This window comes from Nicotiana tomentosiformis, chromosome 10, assembly GCF_000390325.3.
Source record: "Nicotiana tomentosiformis chromosome 10, ASM39032v3, whole genome shotgun sequence".
NCBI lineage: Eukaryota > Viridiplantae > Streptophyta > Magnoliopsida > Solanales > Solanaceae > Nicotiana > Nicotiana tomentosiformis.
Window position 1 is genome coordinate 49,328,618 of NC_090821.1, and position 25,234 is coordinate 49,353,851.

A 25,234-nucleotide genomic window follows, 5' to 3' on the forward strand; every position below is an offset into this window, starting at 1 on the left:
GTTTTGAGATAAAATATAAAATTATTTTACTCTGAGTTTGGTTGAATATGTGATTCTGATGTATACAATTTTGTAATATTTTGTACTATAATTGTAGTAGTACTTTTTTATATCATGCTCTAGTTGGGATAATAATCGACAGCTTAATAATTCAAGGATAAAACAAAAAAGTAATATATTTATCATTTTTAAATCTTTTCTCCCAAAGTATTTTAAGAAAATTAAGATTAAAATAGATAGTAAGTTTATTTAGTGTAAAATCAAATACTTACGGTATAATTTATTGTTCACAAAACAAAGGACTCTAATAGTTAGAAAGTTTTACTTGGTGTCCCACACAACTGATATAAATTGTGTTAAAATTTGTTCATATTTGACAAGTGAAAATTTTCAATGAGATCTTCTATGTATATGTTCTTGATTTTCTTAAAATAGTATTACAAAATTACATTAAGATTTCTGTATTTATAGCTAAAAATATTTTCCCACTGTTTAAATAGTTGGAGTACTTGTTAGACGGGCAAGTTTTATTTACCTTTTTGTCCTTTTCGACCGTTTGTTATATATACTGGAGCATTCCACTTTCCATTTCTAGCGTCTATCAGAAGACATCAAAACTGAAACCTTTTACTCGAACAAGAACACTACACTGTACTGTAATGGCGCCAAAGAAAGATAAATCTCCACTTTCCGATCCAGATGGAATGTTTTCGGGTATGGTCGTATTCTTGATTGAAACCGGAGTTCAATCCCGGCGGTTACAGGTGTCAACCGCAAGAACTCTCAACCACTTCTCTTCTCTTCAAATCCCACCCTCCCCCCACCCCCTTTTTTTATTTCAATTGTTTGAATTTTTTCTTTTGTTTTTGTTGCAGATATGGAAGCAAAAATTGGTTCAAATGGGGGCTAAAATAGAGGACCCTTTTTCCAAAAATGTTACTCATGTTTTTGCAATGGATGCAAATTCGCTTCTTCAGAAAGTTGATCGAGAACGTCTTAGTCGCTTTAAAGCTGTGAGCTTTATTAAATCTTTTGCGCTGTAAACTCTTTGGTTGGTTTTTTTTATTGTTTTGATTTATAGTTAAAAGGGTCTTAGTCATGTTGGTAAACTTTACATCAGCACTGGTGTCTACCAGGAGTTTTTAGTTTGCTTGGAGCAGTAGCAAATTAAGAAAAATTGTACTTTTATTGAGTATAAACAGAATTGATATTTTTCGTGACGGTGTGTTCGGGACAGCTACCTAATATCTCCCAAGAGGAACAGAACATAAGCGATATTTGAGGTTTCATATAGCCATTCAAACTAGTATAGTATTGATGAGTGCTAATAGCAGTTGTTGTTGTTGTTATTATAGTTAAATTTTTCTTAGTAATTTTTGTAAAATAGATATTGAGGATTCATATGACCACACACTACTGGCATGGAATTGAGCTGTACAAGTAGTAGTAGTTGTTTTTGTTATAGTTAAATTAAGTCTTAGTATTTCTTCCTTATAACTTTCATGTGCCGTGTTAGAACTTTTAAATCATTGGCCTGCCACAATGGTTAAGAGGGAGGTATTAGGTCAGATACTATTGAGGTATTTCTCTTTAAAAAAGAAAAAATCGTTGGTGTAGATGTAGATTGTCTTCCGAGATTGAATTGGACAGTGTTTAGTATGCTCTGACTTTGATCTTTATAGGGTTAAGGCATTTTAGAATTTCTGGTGATATCTTGTGTAAATGCACACTTTGCTAACAACAAGTCCAATTTAATCTTTTTGAATATACCTCCCTCTGTTGGTCTATGTGATTTTAGTCTTATTGTTATTCTTGACTCATTGATTTCTTGGATTCTTCAAATTTTATTGTTTTCCACATATAGGGTTTTGTTTGTAAAGATTTGTGATCTTTCTTGCTGCTGTCATTCTTATCCTGTTGTTATAAAATATTAATCTTTTTGATAAGCTGCTTTACAGTAATACTCAGTTATTTCAGAGACACTTGAGGATTCTGAAGTTTCTCTATATTACTGCTAACCTTTCAGGAGTGGCTTATAATTTTATTCATAAATCTACGAATTTCTGAAATCCCTTTATATTCTATGGGCTTTGGTACCTGAATATGTTGTTTTAGACAAAATGCCTGAATTGTTTGTTTTGACATATGATGCATTTCAAATGATTGTTCCAACATATGCTTTTTCCCTAACTATCTTGGTGATGCTTTTTGGATTTCTGTAGAAACTTCTCGCATATCAGTGGCTAGAGGACAGCTTGACAAAAGGAGAGAAAGCATCTGAGGATCTGTATGTCTTGTCCCTGCAATCACGAGGAGGCTCCCTTAGTCCTAAAGCTGATAATGGAAGTCATCCTAATAGCAGTGAAATTACACCAAAGAAAAGTCGAAGTTCTACTGAAGATGCCAAGAATGCAAGCCCAAGACACATGAATGACACTAAAGAACTTGTTGTAGATGATTCACAAGATACTAAAAGTGCCTCTTCACTCGCATCACGTTCTTCAAGCCCAGAAGTGACAAGTTCTGAGGTCATTGATTCTCATAATAATCCTGTAAGTCCGGCATCAAATTGCCCTTGCTGAATATGTTTTTCTGAGCCAGAGATATGTGTTACCATGTGTAGCATTCTCACCGTGGTTCATCTTTATTTCTACCATTTGTCGACCAGGTTGGAACATCAGACTCATCTTCACTTTATAAGCCTCCGGATTTAAACCGAAATATCACTGAGATATTTGGGAAGCTCATCAACATATATAGAGGTAGGATGTCTTCTCGTATGATTTATTTTTGTAGCTCCTCTCTTGTGACTGCCTTGGAGTTAGAAGTTTGAGCTTTCAAAGTATGATATGATGACTGATAGTTGATTTTAGCACTGGGTGACGACCGGAGATCATTCAGCTATTATAAAGCTATACCAGTTATTGAGAAATTGCCATTCAAAATTGAGAGCGTGGACCAGGTTAAGCACCTACCTGCTATTGGAAAGTCGATGCAAGACCATGTAAGTGAACTCCTTTATTGAAAGCTTTACTAGAAAGATACTTATTTCACACCATTTCAAGTTGCTCTTTACGTGAATGAGGTTACCAAGTTATTGGGACCTTGTTGGTAAATGAGATTGATATAACAAGCAGAACCAGTTATCCATTAAATCATCACTTTCTTGGTTTTTAATCTCCGGATCATGAATACCTTTGCCTCCCGTTAAAGCTACAGGATAAGAGGATAGCGTTCTTTGACTGCAGATTCAGGAGATAGTCACCACAGGGAAGCTGTCTAAATTGGAACATTTTGAGAAGGATGAAAAGGTGCTGTTATGAGGATCTGTTGTGACAAAACCTCTCTTCTCCTGATCCTTAGCATATTTCCTTTAAAGTTACAAATTTACATCAACATTTCCATGACCTCTGTCAATCAAAATGTCTGGAGTAATCTGAACTAAGCAAGCTAAAAAATGGATGCCCTTCTTCTAACATTATCATGATTTTACAGGTAAAAACAATCAGCTTATTTGGAGAGGTTTGGGGTATTGGTCCAGCCACTGCTCTAAAACTTTATGAGAAAGGACACCGAACTCTTGATGACCTTAAAAATGAGGATTCATTGACTCATTCTCAAAGGTTAGGGTTGAAATATTTTGATGACATTCAAACCAGGATTCCACGGCATGAGGTAGCCTATTATTCTTTGCAGTTTTCTCAATCATGACTGCTTACTGGTTCTTCTAAAAAGCGATGACTGATTATGTAGGTTGAAGAGATGGAACGTCTACTACAGAAAGTTGGAGAGGAAATTTTGCCCAGTGTAAGGCTTTTGTCCAATTACTTGTTAAATGATACCTTCATGTAAATTGGTGGCACTTCGCCTACTCCTTGATGATGTACGTGTTAATGTACCAATTGCTGGAAATTGCTCATTCCAGTCTTGAAGTGCAAAGAAATGCTTATAAGCTTGAAGGTATTTGAGAATTAGTGGAATGGAGGGCCTCAGACATGGTCCCATTTGCAAAAGGATTGTTGATGCTGGTCAAACTAATAAGCATGAAGACCAAGATTATTAAGAAAAACTAATTGGGTCAAAAGCTATTGTGAATTGTCTTTTACTTGCCAAGTTTACACCAATTGTTCACAAGCTAGACACTTTGTTTACCTTTTCCTTTAAAGTCCAAGCACCAGAGCAAGAACACACAACATTTTTTTTTGATAAGTAAATGTAGTTTCATTGTAAAACTGCAAAAAAGTAAATGCAACCTTTACACAATGAATCCTTTGCTTCAGGTGATTGTTGTGTGTGGAGGATCATACAGACGTGGAAAGTCTTCTTGTGGTGATATGGACATTGTTATTACTCATGCTGATGGTAAAAGGTAAGGCTCACTCGTGATTAATCTCGTAGAACGCCTTCCATTTTCGTTGACTGATTTCAAATGTGCTGGTTTTACTTCTTGTTTAGGTATACATATCCCAATATAAGGCTTATCTATCGCATAGATTTCCTTTATATTGTTAACTTTTCTCTATGAAATCCAAAGGTAGTTTGACAAATTATTCTATTGGAAGCATGAAACTGCTTTTGGATTGATTCCTTTCCTCATAAATTATAGAGAAAACATGAAACTGCGTACTCATAATGAAACAACAACAAAAAAAAAAAAAAAAAAACGTAATCTCATACATGGGGTCCGGGGAGGGTAGTGTGTACGCAGCCTTACCCCTTTCCTATAAAGGTAGAGAGGTTGTTTCCGATAGACCCTCGGCGTACTCATAATGAAAATGAAATGAATTTTCTGTATGATGCTGTAGTTTTGAAAAGCATATTTTTTGAGGGTTGCTGGTGTGCTTGAATGTTTATGCCTTCCAGTATTTAAATGCTCACACTGCAATTTTTTTTACCTGCCCTACTTGGGATTTCATTTGATCAAAAACCAGAATCCAGTCCATGTTTCTTTTCACAATTCCATTTAAACCTTACTTGATATATGATTTAGAGTTGAAGTTGTAATAATCCATAAGGTTATTTGACTGTTCAATTCCAAGTGGCCAGTGGAGAGGGTTTCATCTGGTAAGAGGAACATGAAATGTTTGATTTTATTTTATATTTTCTAGCAGAGTCTTCATTTCAGGTCCCAGGTAGGCCCTTCTAAGTATCACTATAAGTATGTACTTGATGGCTCTTTCTTTCTCGGTTTTCAAATTTTCTCCATTTGCTCTTTTATCTTCCGCTTGTAGCCCCACAACCCACCATGTTGCTTGTTTCTGCTTGGCCCGCTTGTGGATTCCCACTGTAAATATTTGTGCTTAGATTCTACAATTTTGTTATAAATCTTATTCTCATGACAAATTCATTTCAGATATGTACTTGAAATATGATTACTTCGCTTCATTCTTTCAGTCATATAGGCTTTCTTCCTAAGTTTATAAAACGTCTAAAAGACATGAAGTTTTTGAGAGAAGATCTGGTCTTCAGTGTTCATAGCACAGAGGTAATTACGTATTTTCAGTTTTCAATTTTTCATCTTCATGCTTTCTTACTAGTCACGTTTTCTGCAACCTTTCATTTTGAGCTTGTATGTTTTTTCAAATTGGAGCTTTTAAACTTCCAATATCCCTTTTGTTCTTTCTCCCTTTTATTAAAGTTTAGGCGTCTATTTAGGTGCACTGCACTCGGGCAGTCTATTTTGTTCTTTTTGCATGGTAGAGTAGAAAATATTAACTCCACTTCTATGGGTGACCTCGTCAATCCAAATCGTCAGTCATATATCTTGTCAATCCAAAGCTTGGTGCCATGTTTCGTCTTTTGTGCCTTTCTTTTGTCACAGGGGGACAAATGCGAATTTCAGTAGTCTCAAGCTAAGTGTAGTCCAACTTTTCAGATATTATTATTATTATTATCTAGAATGTAGCTGATGCTAGGGAATTTGACACAGAATGTTATGTGATATATCACTCATTTGCTTTGTTCTTTCGACACGCACATATAAAGTACGTTCTCTGCTCAAAGAATTTTGTGGGTTCATAGCTATAGTTTTCATGGAGTTCTTTATGAAAATAAAATTAATAGTTAATACAGTAATGGATAGGGATCTTTACACAAATAACCGACCGAATTGACTATTTACTTTTCCTAGTCAGTATACATAGATTAAACACTAATTATACATGGTTATACTCATTAATACATGGATTACGCGTAAAGTATACATTCGCCGGCTATTTTTAGTTTTAAGCAGTTGGATAGGCGGCTATTTAGGTTAATTCTTCTAATTGATATAGTTCTATCTCCTTTCAATTTTCTTCTTGTCCAAGTGCCAAACTAAAGGTAATGTTTCATCTGATCGCAGGGTACAGATTCAGGAGTTGACACATATTTTGGGCTCTGCACCTATCCTGGCCGAGAATTGCGACATCGCATTGACTTTAAGGTATACTGATGAGATGTCATTTGTTTGGTCAAGCAATGATCTTCATCCGTCAGATACTTTTGGTTGCGTACAGATTTAGTGGTAATTTAATTGATGACAAATATGATGAGTATCCTTGTTCCACTATATATTTGAGCAAAATATAAATTTGGCCGGTTGGCCGAAGCTATTTGCATTTGCTAGCCAAAAAGTATATAAATACGTATATTATATGTATATAGTACACAAATATACAAACATTATACATTTTGTAGGCGATTATTTTTGGGAGCGGCTAAAAATACACATTTCTCAATATTTTTGGTGCTTTACAGATGTAGTGGTCAATTTAGTTGATGATAAGTATGTAGAACTTTTTTGCAATTATTTTACCAAAAACAATGCCAAATAGAAATCTTTATGATATATGAGATGCAGAGTATCACCGGTCTTCGTTCTCATGAATAAACTGAAAAATAATCAGGAAAGAGTAGCTTGGTTTGAGAATAGCTTTTGTCTCATATTGGTTTGAGTCCTATTAAGTATTAACTGTTGACAATTTTTGTCGTACGTTAAGTGCACGATCTGGATCTATGTTTGTTCATTAGATGCTGTTGGAAATAACATGTACGAGTAGTTCTTATATGTAAAAGTTGTAGCCTCTGACTTTCTGTTGTTAGGTGTATCCAAGGGATATATATGCATTTGGACTGATAGCATGGACTGGGAATGACGTCTTGAATAGAAGGTATGCCTCTTTTACTTGCTACCCCAGCTATACCAATTCTTTTCGGCATTTATCTATAATCTAATTGATCTTTCAATTTCTATTACAGGCTTAGATTATTGGCAGAATCCAAGGGCTTCCATTTAGATGATACAGGGCTATTTCCAGCTACTCATAGTTCAGGTGGAAAACGGGTATATAGTTTGCTTGGTTGCTGAAACATAAGTTTCACTTTGTTCCTGTCTTTCTTTTTTTCTTCATTTTTCATGTTGGTCTGATACGGCGTCTAATGCACAGACTAAAGGTAGTGCAAGCTTGAAGTTTGATACGGAGAAGCAAGTGTTTGATTTCCTCGGATTTCCCTGGCTAGAGCCGAATGAAAGGAACTTGTGAGATCCCCAACGCAGACTTGATCTTGTAGCTGTGCCAGTTTTGCTAGCTTTTGGTGATCAACACTGGATACCAGAACTCCAAGTTGATCAAAGCTGATTTTCTGAATTGTGTTTGAACAAAATGTATGAGATGTAAAACTTATGTATCCAAAGGCATGTATGTATGCAGAATAGGTAAAATCTTTTCAAGTCATGGAACCAAATGATAATGCATTTCTTTTCCATATTTCTTGAGAGAGCAAAGTGCATCCTTTTTTTTTCTAAGAAAAAAGAGACAAGTGTACCCTTATAATTTCTTGTTCTATTCAAGATCTAACTCTAATACCTATGCCCTTGGAGAAAATAATCTCCTTAAGAAAGCACAAAAGAAGAAAAGGAAAGAGAATACCTATTAAATAAAGATTCGATTTTTTTTTTATTTGTGGTTCATTTGCTTCCAAACTGCAGGGAAATGTTAAAGGGGAGAATTACACAAAAGAGAGAAAATGTCAACCAAAAAAAAAAAAAAACTATAGACCCGAGTTTATATTCACAGTATTAAAAAAATTGACAGTTCAATGTAATTTGAAGGATTACAAATAGGTTATTCATTCTCTCCTTTTCAAACAACTAACAACATATCCAGTATCGTCTCACAAGTGAACTTTGTAGAGGATAATATGCATGTAGAAATTTTTTCTTTTAAAAAAAATTACCTACTCATTCTCGGTGTTGAAAAATTTTCTGCCAATTATTTTTTAAATAAGGTTTTACTGTTATACACGAATTATCTATAGAAATTATATGCTTTCAATGTAAATTTGTACTTAGAATAGAGTGAAGTGCAGTCAAACCTCTCTATAATAGCCTCATTTGCTCCGAATTTTAACACATAACATGAAATTGGTTCCATAAATTTAATGACTATTATATAGCGATATTGTTATAGAGAAGTCGGTATAATATCTCTCAGGTAAAATAAGAGAAAAAGTATATATATATATTTCGATTAAAAAAAAATGTCATGTGTATAAATCTTTTTAAATATCTCGGTTGTCTAAAATACTTCTTTCCAGCATCAGTGGATTAATTAAGATTTTAAACTGTCTCCGATAAGATGTTAAGCAGAAAAATAGTGGGAGTAGATAAGAAAAAAGTGTAGCGTTGGGTGCGGCAGCAGAGAAGTAAGATGGCTTCGGCTATACCATTTGTCTCCTCATCCATTCTTATTTCTTCTTCTTTGCCCTCAGTATATCTTCCATTTTCAACTTCACTCAATTGGGTTTCAGCTTCTTCCTCATATACCTCTATTTCCACTTGGGTTTCTTCCAATATCTTAAAACACAGCAATAGTAGAAACCTCATTTGCAGAGCTGCTGAATACAAATTCCCTGACCCCATTCCTGAGTTTGCTGATGCTGTGAGTTTTCTTCTTCTTTTTCTTTTTCTTTTTATTTTAGTTGGGTCTCTTTTATTTCCCCGTTTGTGAAAAAAAAAAAATTTGGATGTTTTATTTGGGGTTTCGTGGGGTTTTAGGAAACAGAGAAGTTCAGGGATCATTTAGTGAAGAAACTTCCAAAAAAGAAGGATCTCTATGGAGATTCTATTGATGAAATTGTCGGAATCTGTACTGAGGTACTTCCCCTATCCTCTAGCTTTTTTTTCTTTTTTTTTTTGTGGGATTTTTTTTGTTTGTTTAATTTCTCAATAATTTTTTTATGCATTTTATCTGTGCCTACTTTGCTGCTGGCGTAACTGCATCTGAATAGAGCAGAAAAAGTACATATAATTCATATAGCCAACTTCAACTAATGTGGGACAGAGATATACAAGCCAACTCCGACTAATATGGGATAGAGATGCAGTTCACTCATTGTTTGAACGTTGTACTCCGGTTTGTTTGGACCCGTCTAAACTGGAACTAGAATCTTCTTTTGAGAAAATAGCCAAAGTAGGGAACCACAGTGTAGCACAAGATTTCCCATTTTAACTGAATGCTGTATGATCTTGTGTGCAGTTTTTTCTCCTTGGAATAACCTCGACCAAGATGCTTTTGCTTGTTGAAACTTTTCCAGCTCCTCTTTTTGTTACTTGCTTGAAACTATTGCAAGATCTGAAAGTATGCTGAAATATGTTTGCTCAAATGATACTTTGAAACAGATTCTCAACGATTTCTTGCATGCCGAGTATGGTGGTCCAGGAACACTCATGGTCGTTCCATTCATCGATATGGCAGATACTATAAACGAGAGAGGTTTACCAGGAGGACCGCAGGCTGCACGTGCTGCAGTCAAATGGGCTCAAACTCACGTAGACAATGATTGGAAGGAATGGAATAGTGGCAAGAGTGGAAAGAGCAGATAAATCAATGAATCAAGATGTGGAGCTATTAGTTTTGATGCACGCTGTAGTCGCCATATCTATTTGTAGTTCTGACATGGTGGGAGAGTAAACTTATTTACCTTTGATTGCAATAGTCCATGATAGAGAATAGGATTTAGAAGTTAGGATCTTATAAATGAATTAGTCTCAAGGTTTCTCTTTCTCATTATTTGAGGTTGGTTCAGGTGTTAAATGCTATCTACTATGTGCATGCTCTGTGACTCATGTTATGATGCACAATGTTAAAACTCCATACATTGCTATTCTCCAGATGCTCAATATTCAAACATTAGCTGTTATACTAAAAAATCTTAATGAGATTACACAGTTTTTAAGGAGCCCCTGCTGACACAAAGCTGACGTACAACAGGAATAGTTACTCCCATATTATCTGGGATCTTTTATCAGCTTGGAGATTTACCTTAGAGTGGTTATTTATAAGGAACCTCCTCGACAGCATGTGGACGAGAAGTTAACAAGCAGAATATGATTACTATCGACCTAGGTCTATCGAACTTGAGTGCGACATAACAGGTTCTCAATGGCTGAGCAAAGCAATGTTTCTTTGATGCAGAAGAATGACAATATAAGTAAATGACATAAGATGAACAAAATAAAGCAAGATAAACGAAAAGGTCAACACTCTGCACCGCAAAAGATATTACTGTCAAACGTGGTGCTTGAAAGCCACACGGTTCAATGTACAAACGAACGCGGGTACTGAGCCAACGTACTACATAGCATCTATTATGAAGAAAACTTGCGGAACTTGACAGTCGATTTTCTTTATCTCGAACGTGGTGTATTTTCATCAATGACAAAATGACAGTTGTTAGCTTTTTCATTCTTATCAAAATGAAAGCATTCCCGATGCTCCACAATCATGCATATATCTAGCGTATTAAGAAGTATACTATGGATGGACTACGTATTTACAACTCCAATATTTGGGCAGACCAAAAGAATGTCAATTGAAACTTCCTTATGACAAGACCTCCACTCTTTGACTCATTGAAGCAGCACTTCACAAAACTGATCGGCTACGTTCCAGCAACTCTTCCCTATCAATGAAGCGGTAAAGCAAGTATTGATCCCGGAGGACTAAACAGTCATCACTCTTCCCGAACCAGTTATAACGCTTCTTGGCAACACGATCATAAACAGCATCCCTTAATGGAGTAGGTATAATCATGAGGGTGCTCAGTGCAGAGTAAGGTAATGGCAAGTGAGCTAGAACCCTCAGTGCAGCTGCAGCAAAAGTCGGATACATTCGACTGGTGATTTCCACAGCTTCATCACAGAAAAATTGGAAATATAGGCTAATGAACAACCAGACCATTCTAACTCTAGTCAAGATACCAAAGCAACATACTTCTTGATTGTGCAAGAATAGAGAGGATCTGCAGAAAAGTTGCTACGCGGACAGGATTTCCACATACAGAAAGCAAGCAGGCTACAAGGCTCAGTATTCCACTTTCGATGGACCATGATTACTTTTTCATTGTGGAGCATCAAATAGATTAAATATAAGATAAGGCGCCAATCTAGCCAATAGTTAAATCCCTAAAGATTTGATTAGTATAAGTTCAAAGTGTTTTTCCCTCAATTTATGATTGCTAAAATATCCAACAAGTTACTCCACGATATTCTGCTGTGAAAAAGAAAATACTAATAAAGTTGTAAAGGGAAGAACAATGTACAACCCCCCCCCCCCCCCCCGGTTACCTCTCTCACTTCCCTGATCAACTGTTTTTTACCTAACAAAAAACCATCTAACGTGGATTCATCTTCCAAGATATCAAATCGCTATCTATCAATTCTAACAGATTCAAGTCTTCTATTATGAGAAAACGCATGTATGCAGCAGGAGCATGGAAAGAATAGCAACTAATGATTCTCAACTTCACGCCACTGTCAAAATGATTCAGTTCAAATGACCCTAAATGATCTAAATCTTTCTTTCGTTTGCTTATAGTCACTTTGAAACAAAAAGTAGAATGATATAGAAATTTCAATCATATCAGCAGAAGCAGAACAGCAGCCACACCCTAATACATGGAGGGGTAAAGTTGGCCAAAGGACTGACACTAGGAGCTAGCACATCTCTTTATGCTAGCAATGAGCTCAAGCACAACTCCCTATCAATATCCACATACCAGAATTTTAAGGGCTACGTACAGCAAACTGCATAAAGTAATTTTATCATAGCTATATGCCATAGTATATTTGCCAACAACTTCTTGTCCTCAGTAAGAATGATTACGTAGATCATGAAAGGACAACTCAAGAGCAGTCAGATGCACTTTTCTGGAGTTGGGCAGACACTGTGGAAAATGTCAGATGCTACTTGGACATAAAACAATAAAGGATTAAAAGTATATAATGGCAACATTTGTGTAACCACAATTAACAGAGAGACAATTGCATACAGTAACGTAGGGGGAATGGTTCTAACCAGTGGAGCCTTGGTGGTATAAACCTGGGCCTTCAATGAACAAGAAGCGACGAAGTACATCATCACGATCAACACCAGACACTCTCATGTAAGGTTCAGCAGCCTTTGACTGCAAGCAACAGAACTTGATTTTCCTATCTCTGTCAGCTTTAATCACCCATTTCACACCTACATATAAAATGCCACGAAAATCATACTAACTGAGATAGCTTATTATGCATGCACCCGTCCGTTCAAATGTCTATGCCAAAGGCAGTTTAGACCTAAAGGATAGCCATGTTTGCATATCCAATGAGATAATCAATCAACTACGCCACAATCCTAAATTAGTCGAGGCAGCGAGACATTACTGAAAAGTTCACTTATAAACTAGCTTTCTATTTGCTAATATGTACAAGTAAGCTTTGCCAGGAGCAACTCGTCCCCAAATGCTTGCAAACATATGCCTCTAGGAAAGTAAGCAAGCTACTTTCACTTGCATTCTCGAAATGATAGCTTCCAGCACCTTCCTGCCTACTTAAATTTATGTGAAAAATCGTGAAAACTCTTCAAATCCTATTTAGTTTGATTAGACACGTCACAAGCATGGTGGTTCCGTCTATGTTTTCTTTTTTCTTTTAATAACGAAATAAAGCAGTCATTAATGCCTGATGAGCCTCAGTCAGTGGAATACAGCTCAACATTAAAATTCTCACAGCTCAAATAATGCATGCTACTGACAGCACAAGATACTTGGCATTCTGATTTCACTGCTAACATCATAGTCATAACGACAACAAAGAAATGCAGAAAAATGACAGTAACACTAAACATAAAGCTAACACTATGTTTTGCTCAAAATGAAGGAAGTCACCTTACTATTTTCCTTGACTACCCTGCATTACAACTCGTACATACATCACATAGGATACACCCTGTCACAAAATAGAACATAGAATCCACAAAACAACAACTTGAGCTTGTAATTGCGCCCTGGATGTTTTTTCCTCACGATTGATTGAATGTCAACCATTTCAAGTAAACAAACAGCATTCCCTCTTTTAAGCAAATACAAATGTCAAGTCATCAAACTAAAAATAGTTCACAAGTGACACATACAGCTAGACGCTAAATATATACATGTAAAATTGAAATTTTCGTTTTCAAAACTACAGGGACTGCAAATGTAACTAAAAACACAAAAACAGTAGCAATAAACGCAATACTGTACTCATTTACAGCTTCCGAGAACAATTGAAGAAATCAAAGCAATAAGCAAAGCACAAATGCAATATATAGCTACAAGCACCAATCACACACACACACACACTCTAGCCTGTACTCATTTACAGCTTTGAGGCACAACTGTAGTAAGAAACCAAAGCAATAAGCAAAAGCACAAATGCAATAAATAGCTAAAAGCACAAATACATATACAGAGAGAGAGAGAGAGAGAGAGAGAGTAGGAAGATGAGAATATTACTGTTGTGAGAAAGATGACAAACGCCGTCATAGACAACGACGCCAGGCTGAAGTAGATTCTGATCAGTCTTCGGTTTGGAAGCTAAGCGAGCTAATTCATCGCCGAGGAACAAATCATCTTCGTCAAAGTCAGCAGCAGCAGCAGCTGAAGCGGAATCCGAAGAAACACCAGCAGCATTCAAAGGAGAAGAAGAAGTTGAAAACGACGACGTCCAGAGGGAAGAAAAACACCGGCGGTGAGTCAACGGCGAGGAGGAATTCACATTTCCGGTCGTCGTTAGCAACCGTAAACCTCTCTTCAGCATCAACAGCTTCATCATCACGCTTCCTGTGTGTTTCGTGTGGATGAAGTTTCAGTTTTCGTGAGCTCCAAGTTCGTGCTTTCTCTATTAGTACTATATATACAGGAAATGGAAAGGAAAGAGTGCGGGACGGTGTGTTTGCATACGTGGCAAACATCGAGGGTCCTTCAAAGAACTTATCCAACGGTGGAGATTTAGTTCTGTCTATAGCTGTACAATTCCTAATTCCTAGAGATTTGGGAAGCATTATTGCATTGCATCCTTTCTAACTTCTAAATACTCTTTTTAGCGGTAATATTTAAATTTCTTTTTTTAATTCACTCAAATATTTATTATAAAAACATACCAGCAATGCGTTTCTTGTTGTAAAATATTGTAGAAATGAAGTGGGATAGTCATTTTTTTAATATGATATTTAATTTTTATTCAGTATTTTTAATATTGAGCAAAAATAACAACTATTCTATTAAAATTAATACAAAAAGATATTTTTACCCTTTCTTGATGAGTGTTGTATAAATATTAAGGGCATGGTATCCTTAACATTTACACTGCACACGTGAAGTTAAGGACGTCATGTCCTTATTTACACTGCACATATGAAGTTAAGGACATGATGTCCTAAAGTTTAACAACGGAAAATGCAAATACAGGACACTTTGTCCTTAATATTTATACATCATTCATGTAGTTAAGGACACCATATCCTTAATATTTACACAGCACTCATAAAGTTAAGGACATTATGTCATTAACATTTACACTACACATATGAAGTTAATGACATGAGTTCCTAAAGTTTAACAACAGAAGTGCAAATACAAGTTAAGAATATTATGTCCTTAATATTTACACTGTACACATGAAGTTAAGGACGACATGCCCTTAACATTTACAGTGCACATATGAAGTTAAGGACATGATGTCCTAAAATTTAACAACGGCAGGTGCAAATATAGGACACTTTGTTCTTAATATTTACACAATATTCATGATGTTAAGGACATCATCTCCTTAATATTTACACAATACCCATGTCTAGCACAAAGGTATTTTCGTTTGGGCGGGTAAAAAATTATTAAGTACTGGTTAAAGAGTAAATGTATTTTAAATAGTGACTAAAGAGTAAAAATATCTCTAATTTTCCCTAAAATATTTGAGTGTAAAAAAGAGAGAGAGATATATTTCAAAACTTATGTTCTTAATAAAAAGTCGTTTAAATTTTGAATGTACTCAGCATTGAGCGCGAGTCAAAATATGAAGGAATCTTACATAAATGTCCCTAATAAGTGAGTAAATTTTATGGGTGGTTATTCAACTTTGTATTCGTTACGCAAAAGTCAATTTTCTTCTTTTTGTTACGTAAAAGTCATTCAACTTTGTGTTCATTACCCAAAAGTCATTTTTCTTTCTTTTGTTACACAAAAATCATTTTACTATGCTCTAGTTATCACAATAATCACTTTGACCAGATTTTACAAACATTTCACCTCAAAAGTCTGTTATGCCCTTGACATTATAAATCCTCTCATTTATGTAATATAGTCGTACATTTAATTTTTTTCTTAATATTAATTTTCAAGATATATAAGTAGCATTATTAAATTTGTCAGTAACATTACCGTAAACAAATCTCAAGTCCACGTTCTTAATCATGATTAATAAAAATTAAAAAATCAAAGTTCATTGATTTATCAGCCAAGCCATACTCAGATTAATACTTTCAAATAAATAATATTAACCGATAAAGCGTTTAAAAAACTTAATATTAAACACAAATATCTTTGAAACTTTTTTTAAATTTTTTTATTGACTATAAAAAATATCATTTGTTAAACAAATATATTTTTATTATTTTAAATAAATATTCTTTTATCATTTTTATATTTAAAATATGTTCATATTTGAATATGATTAAACAAATTGAGTGCCATGAAAAAAATTAAATATATGGATATATTATAAAAAATAATAAATAAAATAATTTAAAGTATTTTAATTATAAGTAAAATACCTAGGTAAAATATATTATATAGTATATAATTTAGAAGGTATTACATAAATGAGAGGATTAATGTCAAAGACATAATAGACTTTTCAAGCATTATAAAATCTGGCCAATGTGACTTTTGTGATAAATAAAGCAAAGTAAAATAAGTTTTGTGTAACAAAAGAAAGAAAAATGACTTTTGGGTAATAAACACAAAGTTGAATAATTTTTACATAACAAAAAGAAGAAAAAGTGATTTTTGCATAATGAACAAAGTTGAATGATCACCCATAAAACTTACTCCAAATAAGTCTCAATTTACCAACCTCTAGCAATTAACCATAGACTTACCAAAACTAGCCAAGCACATATAAAAATTAAAAATCCAAATAAATAAGGTTCTTCTCCCCCAAGAATTACACGCAAAGATCTCCTTTCATATTTTTAAGCGTGTTTAGCAACGTTATATGCAAGACAGAAAGGAAATTTTATGGATGATGTAGCAAATAAGGTGATGAAGTACAAAATATATATATATATATATATATATATATATATATATATATATATATATATATATATATATAGCAAGATTCCAAGAATTTAAGCAAAAAGGGACTTTTTCAATGGGTATGGTTGAATTTCATTGAAAACATAGAGATGAATCAATATACAACATTTGAGGGCGATTGAAGGTGATTTGGACTGATTTTGTATCAAAATTCGTTGTTAAAATCGAGTTCAAAAAATTCTTCTGCGACATATGTATCAAACATGTATCATGCATGTATCTCACACACATGTATACATGAATATACATGTGATACACATTTGATACAAATATGATACATATGTGATATATAAATAATACACAGTGTGATACATATAATTTTTTTCATGTTCATTTTCTACGAATTTTTAATTCAAACTACCTCAAAACTCCACCAAATATCATCCCAAAACTACGATTCAAGCTCCTTAAGATGTACCCAATCTATTCTAATAACACTCACTTAAAGCTATTTTTAGCTACAAATAGCTTATTGAACTAATATTGGTAATATTTATGAATTGACCAACTTTTATAATAAGCTACTTATAAATGGACATAACGGATAGTTTCCATTTTCAATTTCAATAGATATCTTACAACTAGGATCCGTGTTTCTTCTGATCCCTCTACAAGTCAACTCCAAACAGCCTTCTCACCAGTTACGGGGTTTAATGGCCTGAAATTGACAAAAACGAACGTTTCACAGTTTAATGAATCCTCTACTTATTTGATGGGCTGGTTAAGACATTAATTATGGTTTAAACTTTCCACAATATGAACTGATATAACCTTACAAATGACAGAGATGATTGCATCAATAATTTCCACGAGTCTTTCTTTGAGTATCTGGGGAAAATTAAGTGACCCATTGCAAAGAATTCAAAGTCAATAACTAGTCGTAGTAACATTTGTTGTTGGTGCCAGTTATGAGCCCATATCCAATAACATTTACATAATAAACTAATTGCAATAAGATTAATCTAACGTGGACATTAAATCACCCTCAAGAAATCAAGATTCTGCAAAGCACTGGACCTAGTGGTTAGCGCGTAGAAATCTTTGTCTGCACCATTACTACATTTCTGTTCTGCCCATGTAATTTAATACCGTCTCTTTTGTGCCTGTCATTTCTCTATCTCCTCCTGAATTTGGCCCTCTGCATTAACAGATGTAGTTGAGATAAAACAGTGATGACCACTCAAAATGACCAAACTCCAAGTTCGAAAGAAAGTATAACTCTCACCAGCAAGTTCGACAGCCAAGTTTGCCTGCTGATCCGCATCGGAGTTTGATTCCTATTAGGAGTAAGAAGCATATCAAATCTCCAGAAAATCAGCAAGGAGAAGATATATGTAATAATTCCATGTGAACAGAAATTAAAGATTATCCTACCCATTATGAGAAATGTATGTAGTTCTTGTGCTATTATAGAAAATGCTTGTGACAGATAAAGTGAGACAACGTCTTTTTGATGAGTTAAATTGTGCAGAAGAAAGAAGAGAAGAATTTTTAATGAATTACCCGAAGAACATGAATGATGCGGAAAGAAAGGAACCTATCCTTCAGTTGTTTTGCCTGCTCAAACACCGTGGCAATGTTTTGATTTTTCACCTTCCACAGACCTTGGATCTGTTTGGAAAGTACACTAGTATAATATCAAAGGGATCAAAATGGACGAGAACATGAAACCTAAAATAAACTAACAGACGACAGCTAATAAGCAGGAATCTTATAAAAGAGAAATTTTCTCATTTTAAAATTTCTGGTGTCTATCTTTTCTCTACTCTCTCAAACTTTTTCCAGTAGCAGGAATCTACTTCTGGATTTTTCCTATTATGCCAACTTATTTCAGCCCATCCTCCATTAGTATTGTTCGCTAAAGCATAAAACCATTACTAATCTCTTACTAAGATTCCCCATTTCTTCACAATAATATATTGGCATGCACTTAAACTGAACTAGAGTTGACAGTGGTAGCTGATCTACCCGTAAAATACCTTCTTTTGGGGAATAAGTACTGTTTTACCCATAATCAACATTATCAAACTTTTCTTTTTTCTTCTCTAACCTAGCGGTTCAGTTAGTTTGAAAGGAAATTATGACTACAATAGACCGGAGGTTAGAAGAAGAACCTTATCCCATACAGATGAAGAATATAAGGCAGAAGAGATTTGAGGAAATGGCACTATGGCATGAAATTAGTGAATAACTTCAAGAAGTAATGAACAAACGGTCAGAAAAATTGTTAGATACTAGTTCACAACCAACTTCCTGGACCTTTTAAAGAAGCAAAATACTCTCTTGATCCAGCTAAAAGAGTAAAGAACATAGTTAAGTTACTGAGAGTACAACAGAATGTGACAAGTTTTGATACTGCAGTGAATCACAAAGGAAGAATCTCAAGCAAGGGAAAGGAAAAATACACGATACATGATAATAGAAAACAAACCTGCATACAAACAAGCTTGGAGTCGCCCTGAGCACGAATATTTGTAAACCCTTTACTAAGTGCATATTTCAGACCCAAAATAAAGGCCCTGTATTCAGCATGATTGCTGGTTGCCACTCCTAAACCTTCACGTAGCCTGCAGGTCTATTAGAAGAAAGGTTGTAAATACAACTAGGAGAAAAGCAAAAGTACAGTTCCTAAGTTAGTACAGTAATTATTACCAAACTTCCATCATCAGCCCGTATAACAGCTCCTGCACCAGCTTGTCCAGGATTTCCTTTTGAAGCACCATCAAATTCAAGAGTACAAGAACGCTGCTGAGGATAACAAATATCAGATTCTTTATACCAAAACAACACAAACCATAATAAACTTCAGCCTTGGTAGTTGGCCAGAAAGAATTCAGTTTTCACCAATAATTTGTGAAAAATAGGATTTTCCTCTGGGCAACCTCCTATTAAGTATTAACGTCATTTTGCATTGTCAGTTACATATATAGAAATATTTTAGTTTAAAGATTAGACATCATCTTAATAGCTACTCACACCAGATGGTAGAGCTAGAACTTGGTCACCCTTATGATGTTCTATCTTGACATGCTTTCTTATGGAATCATTTGGAATAACTGCTGATCCAACAGCATCCTGCACATGAAGATGCCAATAAACAACATAGTTTCCATAACAGTGCGGAACCACACATTTTTACCGGGCAGAATATGTAAGTGATCAGCGTTACAACTATTTTAAGCCAATATGCATCCCATCTTTGCAAAAGACAGGTAAAATACTGCGAAGAATACAATCCACTGGTTGCAACTTTATGTGCTCCATGTACAGTAGGATATTGCAATTTATCCAATTATATAGTAATAAAAACCGTCAAGATGTGCTATTTCCAATAGGCAGTAACATTTTCTCTACAATACTTAATGCAGACATTAGTAAGTCTTTCCCTTTATCACTTCCAACTACTCCCTTTCAACTTCAACTTCAAATACTCTTATCTTCAGCTTCAACAAACATTGTCAAACTGCCTACAACGGCTCTAAGCGAGCACATAACAATAATTAGCTAATTACACTGACAGCGGCTCCAATAAGAAAAAAGTACAACGATCCGCCATCTAGTCATATAGCTACCTACACTGCATCCCAAAAAATTAAGGGATTATTACAGCTCTTGAGTTCTTCCTAAATAACCTTGAAATCAAAATATCAAAATTTTCACAAATTTTTTTGTGGAGGAAAGATCCAAGTCCAAAGGAATAAAGGAAAGAGCAAGTGACATCAACCATTTTGCTCTATCAAGGCACAAACATGGTAAAGTATTATCTCAGGCCATCAAACATATCAGTTTGATCTGATTCTCGATTTAGTGTGTAGGTGAATGCAATGGTGACAAACAAGAGGAGACACAAATGAAGTAAATTGATTTTATGTGACAACGAAACTTCTTATGAGGAAAGAAACTAATATGTTGTCTTTATCACCCTTTTACAGAGATACTTCTTGTAAGATATGTGCAGTTTTATCAAAGGCAAAAAGCGCAAAAAAGCTCTAACTGTCTGTTGAGGCTTTAAGCGCAAAGCGCAAATAAAGTGTGGGCTTTAATAAAAAAAGGCGCAAATGGAGAAAAACTACAAATATGTATGTGTAGTCCAAGACTAATATCTATAAGCATGAATACCAAATATATGGACAAAGAAATTAAAGAAAATTACAACAAAGTGAAATATCAATTGTTTCGTGTAGCCTCTTCAGGATCACGCTCATTGGCAAGGAAAAGTATGTCTTAGAGCCTTGATGACAATACTGAAGTGCCCGCTAAGCGAGGCGAAGCGCTCAACATGTTTTGAGCCTCGCTTTAGAGCTTAAGTGCGCTTTAAGCGCGCCTTTGATAACACTAGATGCGTGTACAAGTAACCACCGGTTTTCTTGCTTTGCTTCTGAAGCTTCTCATCATGAGAACCTTTCTTTACATATCTGGTAAAGGCACCATTTAACCGAATTAGTACTTTCAGATCTATACCTACACCACCAGGTACGCTATGGGAATAGGCTCTCAGAACTATGATATCCCTAGTACTACAATGTTTGAGACTTACCACCTAATGGCGTGACCATTGTGTCACTTAAAAACTGGGCTACCTAGATATAATAGAAAGATCCCTAGAATTTTCCCATGACGAATGAGAATAAAATTTAACTTGGAAAGCAGACCAACTCATGAGAAAAATGCCTTCTAATTGCATAATTGACAATGTTCTCCTGTAAGCTGTGAAACCATTAGTTATGCATACAACAACAACAATAACAACAACATACCCAGTATAATCCCACAAGTGGGACCTTACCCCTACCAGGCGAGGTCCATTAGTTATGGCATCTCAAGGAAAATTCTAGAAAGAAATATATAAACTTGAAGAGCATGCAAGCATATAAAAGCAAGTACATTGAGTTCCTTAGGAACCAAACAATATTTTGAAAATGATTGCAAAAATAATTAAACTTGGATTGTAGACTAAAGTGAAAACAACTTCATAAGCAATTGCCACAAACCCTTTTAGACTTTTCCACAGCAAAACTATATACAGCCCTAACTTACTGCATATTCTGACCACATTGCTTCCTGTGATCTCTTCTTTGGCAAATGATCAGATGTTCCACTTTTTGAAGAAGAAGGTTGCTGCAAAAGATGAAATGCTAATAAATATGTATGACCAGTTCTAAAAGAAAAAGAGGGAAAAAGAAACATGTATTATTTTCTGGGCACAGCAACTTTACGATAACTATCTGCGCATACAACTAACTAGCAATTTCATCTAAGCAAAGAGTGTAGGGAGAGTGATATCAAAGATGGACACTCAGAGAGAGAGAGATAAACAGAGAGAAGAATCAGAGAGTACCACACAGAGATTAGAGAAGCAAGAATTGTATTAGGTCGATCTTTACTTAACTATAATGTGGACATGAACATAGGCAGTAGGAAAATTAAATAGGCTGAGTACAAAACTCGCACTCAAGGATACTACTTGATATACAACATAGAAGAAACAGAAAGAAGTATGTATACCATGTATGAGAATTTCAAAGAAGATCTCACAGCTTTTCTTTTACCATTACTTAAATGGTAGGGTGCTCTAGTAAAATCCGTGAACCTTTTCTTTACTTGAGGGGTAAGTATGTTATAAAGTTTTACATTCCTTCTCTATAAAAAAGGCACAAGCCAAGTTCTAGAGTTGCAAGAATTCTTCCAATCCAGTCACCATGGTTGGATTATGCAAACTCTAATATTTAACAGGTACAGTTTTCAGTATGACTCTCTAGACAGAAACACAGAAATTCAGCAGGCACCTCATGGTTTTACTTCCAGAGCAGCTGCACTCAATATGTGACAATTCCAGCTCTTCTTAAGCTCATTGATTTTAAAGTTATTTGGGATTCTTTGGAGGGTGATATAAACTGAATAACTCAGAAACAGAAAATCTGAATACGAACCTCATTGTCAACAAGTTTTGAAATATAAGAATTTTCACCCGTAAAAAAAGAATAGATTAATCCAAGAGAACCACACACGAATTATACCTGAAAAGGGCATGGTACTAGAGTCCCAAAGAGATCTTCGGTGAGATCTGCGGCTCTAATGGAATACAGGGAATTTTTAAGCCCACAGGAGAGAAGATATTCTTCTGTGTCCTTAGGCATGGAGTAGCCTTTGTACACACTAACAGGAGGATCACATATCTGCCAGAAACAGAAGAGGGAGAAAAAACAACTCATATATCAGTGCGATTCAGCAAACTTCAATCTGTGAGCGTCTCTCTTTTTTATTCTATATTCATATTTATTTTTATTTTATTTGTTAAAACAGAATGTCGTGATATCTGCTAAAGTCACTGGATTTGACCCCCTATAATATGGGTAAGAAGTCCAAGAATCCACTGGGAAGTCATCTCACAAGCATCATCCAATGACTATAGAAGTCCTATCCGTTCGTACTACATGATCTCAACTATGCTACTTGACAATAAGTAGATGAAGTGGCAGAGAAATCAGAACAACATGGAGAGGCATGGTTGCAGAACAGAGAAGTGAGAAAAAGAAAAGAGAACTTTCTAATTGAAGGATAAACAATTAACTCAATTACTTCTTTCTTTGATCTCTCTGAATCTTCACAGACATTGTTTTACATTTACAATTACAGTGAGACAAAAGAATAACATATAGGAAACATAATTGCTTTCACTACTCTCCTCTAATTAGGGAATTCCTAAGCAATTGTAACTCGTTCAATGTGCTTACCTGAAGTTGTAATTAGTAAATAAGATCAATCTTATCAATACACAAGGTTCTGACTTTTTGACTGATTCTACCTACGTCAATTATAATCAAGAAAATGTACAAGTAAGTCAGTACATATTGGGTCAATAATTATCTGATGAATAGTATTGTTGTCTTTATATCTTCGCTAAGTATTAAAAGTCATCTACAAACAACAGAACGATTCAACAACAGATCAATAAATGAGAGAAATAACAGTAGTTACCGATGATCCGACTTGAGTCTGGCAATCACTCAAGTTTTTGTACACTCCAACCAGATCTCCTTTCCTAACAACAAAGAAACCATCTCTCTCTTCCTTCATTACTGGAGTAGAATCAGAATTCTGTGATTGAGAGCTATCTCCACTATGCTTTTTAGACGAATAGCAGCGAACACAAACTCTATTCAAATACGAGGCAGAATCAACGTATCTAATTCTAGCATGACCAAAGCTTCTCTTCCATGAAAGAGCTGGAAATCCACAGATTGAACTTTTCAGGACAAGATTGATAGTCTTTGTTAATGTTGCAGTAGAACATGCATGAAACAAGCTGTTCATTCCACGGGACTTCACTCAGGCTCCACCAGTTTCTGAAAAAGAAAAAGAAAAAAGAATAGATTGTAACTTTGTTAATTCAACTAATACATATACGTATGCATACGAACAAAGGAAAATATACTTATTTTTCATCTACTGTTTCCTTCGTTCCACTTCCAAAAACACAACATGACCAAGTGAAAAGCGTGCACTCAAGAACTCCAATTCAGTGGAATTCTAATATAAATTCCATTAAGTTCAGAGTCTAACGGATAATACCTATTTTATATGCATTTTCTGCTTCTTTTGTTTATTGAAAGACATAAAATGAGAAGCTTTTTCCTTTGGAGTATGATTTTAACTTTTTTCTTTTATGCCATTTACTAGAAACTAAAGAGCAGCACCGCAGAGTTTACTGTTTGAATTACACAAATTAGGCAGGATTCTTACAGACATCAGTCTGATTCAGCTGCAAAGATAATGAACAGTTGCAAGATTACAAGCTGCAATTCCAAAAAAAATGGAGGAAATCAAGAGAAAGAACACCTGTAAAGGTAAATCACAGAAAATCTAAGTCGAAAAATATAAATGAAAAGAAAGAATTTTCTTTAGCTCATCAAATACATGTGTGTGTGCGTGTGTGATATTTCCCCTGAGCACTAAATTACTCACTTTCTGTTTCTTTTATAGTCCAAATACAAACAAAAAAATACAAAGTAAATTACTATATTACTACTTAGTATTTTCCACTTAAAAAAATTAATAATTATTTTCCTTTACGCCTTTATTACATAACAACACATATCACAGACAGCTTAATGGTTGAATTTACAAGAACATTATGGAGGATTTTTCTTCCCTCGGCCCCAAAAATCAAACTTTGAGTCAATATCCTAAAAAATATGTCAGCAAACAACTCAACACTCAGCTGAAAGGGGGTTAAAACAGTGTGAAGAATATAACTTTCAAATTCCATAAAAGTAGAAAATTTAAGAGAAACTGTAAAGGGTATTCACAAATTCAAAAAAGAATTAATCTAACGAAATTAGAACCCTAATTTTGGGGAGAAATAAAACGGGGTCATCAAATCAAAGGTTTTTAACAAACAGAGAAAATATACCCCTCAATTACTGGATGAAATTGTGAGCTGTTGTTGAAGCAAGAACAAGAACGCATGGAGAGAGTGTAAGGAGTGAGAGATGGGGGTGGGTGGTGGGAGTGGGGTGGGTGGGGTTTAGTGTATGGGTAGAAGTGAGAGAAGAATTGGGTAGGTGGTGGG

General features: G+C 34.9%; 4 protein-coding genes across 13 annotated transcripts; 2 read left to right on the plus strand and 2 right to left on the minus strand.

The window, feature by feature from the left end:
* Window positions 1–585: 585 nt before the first annotated feature.
* Window positions 586–7,749, plus strand: LOC104115768 (DNA polymerase lambda). 4 transcript variants are annotated; one of them, XM_009626462.4, is made up of 14 exons: window positions 586–764; window positions 876–1,013; window positions 2,223–2,552; window positions 2,669–2,762; window positions 2,874–3,004; window positions 3,249–3,311; window positions 3,496–3,675; window positions 3,754–3,807; window positions 4,281–4,369; window positions 5,395–5,485; window positions 6,344–6,424; window positions 7,084–7,151; window positions 7,240–7,324; window positions 7,428–7,749. In XM_009626462.4, the coding sequence occupies exons 1-14, from the start codon at window positions 660–662 to the stop codon at window positions 7,521–7,523; spliced, it is 1,605 nt and encodes a 534-aa protein (XP_009624757.1). In that variant the 5' UTR covers window positions 586–659; the 3' UTR covers window positions 7,524–7,749. The 4 variants fall into 4 exon arrangements, with proteins under 4 accessions (XP_009624757.1, XP_009624761.1, XP_009624758.1 ...); XM_009626466.4 differs by having other exon boundaries at window positions 7,240–7,313; XM_009626463.4 differs by having other exon boundaries at window positions 2,223–2,528.
* An 834-nt stretch (window positions 7,750–8,583) lies between these two features.
* Window positions 8,584–10,076, plus strand: LOC104115767 (protein PLASTID REDOX INSENSITIVE 2, chloroplastic). 2 transcript variants are annotated; one of them, XM_009626461.4, is made up of 3 exons: window positions 8,584–8,921; window positions 9,038–9,136; window positions 9,662–10,076. In XM_009626461.4, exons 1-3 carry the CDS (start codon window positions 8,691–8,693, stop codon window positions 9,863–9,865), a joined length of 534 nt encoding a protein of 177 aa, XP_009624756.1. In that variant the 5' UTR covers window positions 8,584–8,690; the 3' UTR covers window positions 9,866–10,076. The 2 variants fall into 2 exon arrangements, with proteins under 2 accessions (XP_009624756.1, XP_033517082.1); XM_033661191.2 differs by lacking the exon at window positions 9,038–9,136 and having other exon boundaries at window positions 8,599–8,921.
* Window positions 10,077–10,507: 431 nt separating this feature from the next.
* Window positions 10,508–14,189, minus strand: LOC104115765 (uncharacterized). 2 transcript variants are annotated; one of them, XM_009626459.4, is made up of 3 exons: window positions 13,801–14,189; window positions 12,339–12,506; window positions 10,508–11,173 (listed from the first exon to the last, which is right to left on the minus strand). In XM_009626459.4, exons 1-3 carry the CDS (start codon window positions 14,117–14,119, stop codon window positions 10,908–10,910), a joined length of 753 nt encoding a protein of 250 aa, XP_009624754.1. In that variant the 5' UTR covers window positions 14,120–14,189; the 3' UTR covers window positions 10,508–10,907. The 2 variants fall into 2 exon arrangements, with proteins under 2 accessions (XP_009624754.1, XP_009624755.1); XM_009626460.4 differs by having other exon boundaries at window positions 10,508–11,131; window positions 13,801–14,187.
* Window positions 14,190–17,453: 3,264 nt separating this feature from the next.
* On the minus strand, window positions 17,454–25,234 carry LOC104115764 (uncharacterized). Of its 5 annotated transcripts, none has more exons than XM_009626457.4 (11): window positions 25,076–25,227; window positions 24,406–24,458; window positions 23,641–24,008; window positions 22,680–22,838; window positions 21,700–21,780; window positions 19,639–19,737; window positions 19,315–19,410; window positions 19,094–19,237; window positions 18,166–18,273; window positions 17,888–17,939; window positions 17,454–17,800 (listed from the first exon to the last, which is right to left on the minus strand). In XM_009626457.4, exons 3-11 carry the CDS (start codon window positions 23,974–23,976, stop codon window positions 17,769–17,771), a joined length of 1,107 nt encoding a protein of 368 aa, XP_009624752.1. In that variant the 5' UTR covers window positions 23,977–24,008; window positions 24,406–24,458; window positions 25,076–25,227; the 3' UTR covers window positions 17,454–17,768. The 5 variants fall into 5 exon arrangements, with proteins under 5 accessions (XP_009624752.1, XP_070043945.1, XP_009624753.1 ...); XM_070187844.1 differs by having other exon boundaries at window positions 19,315–19,407; window positions 25,076–25,226; XM_009626458.4 differs by having other exon boundaries at window positions 24,406–24,501; window positions 25,076–25,217.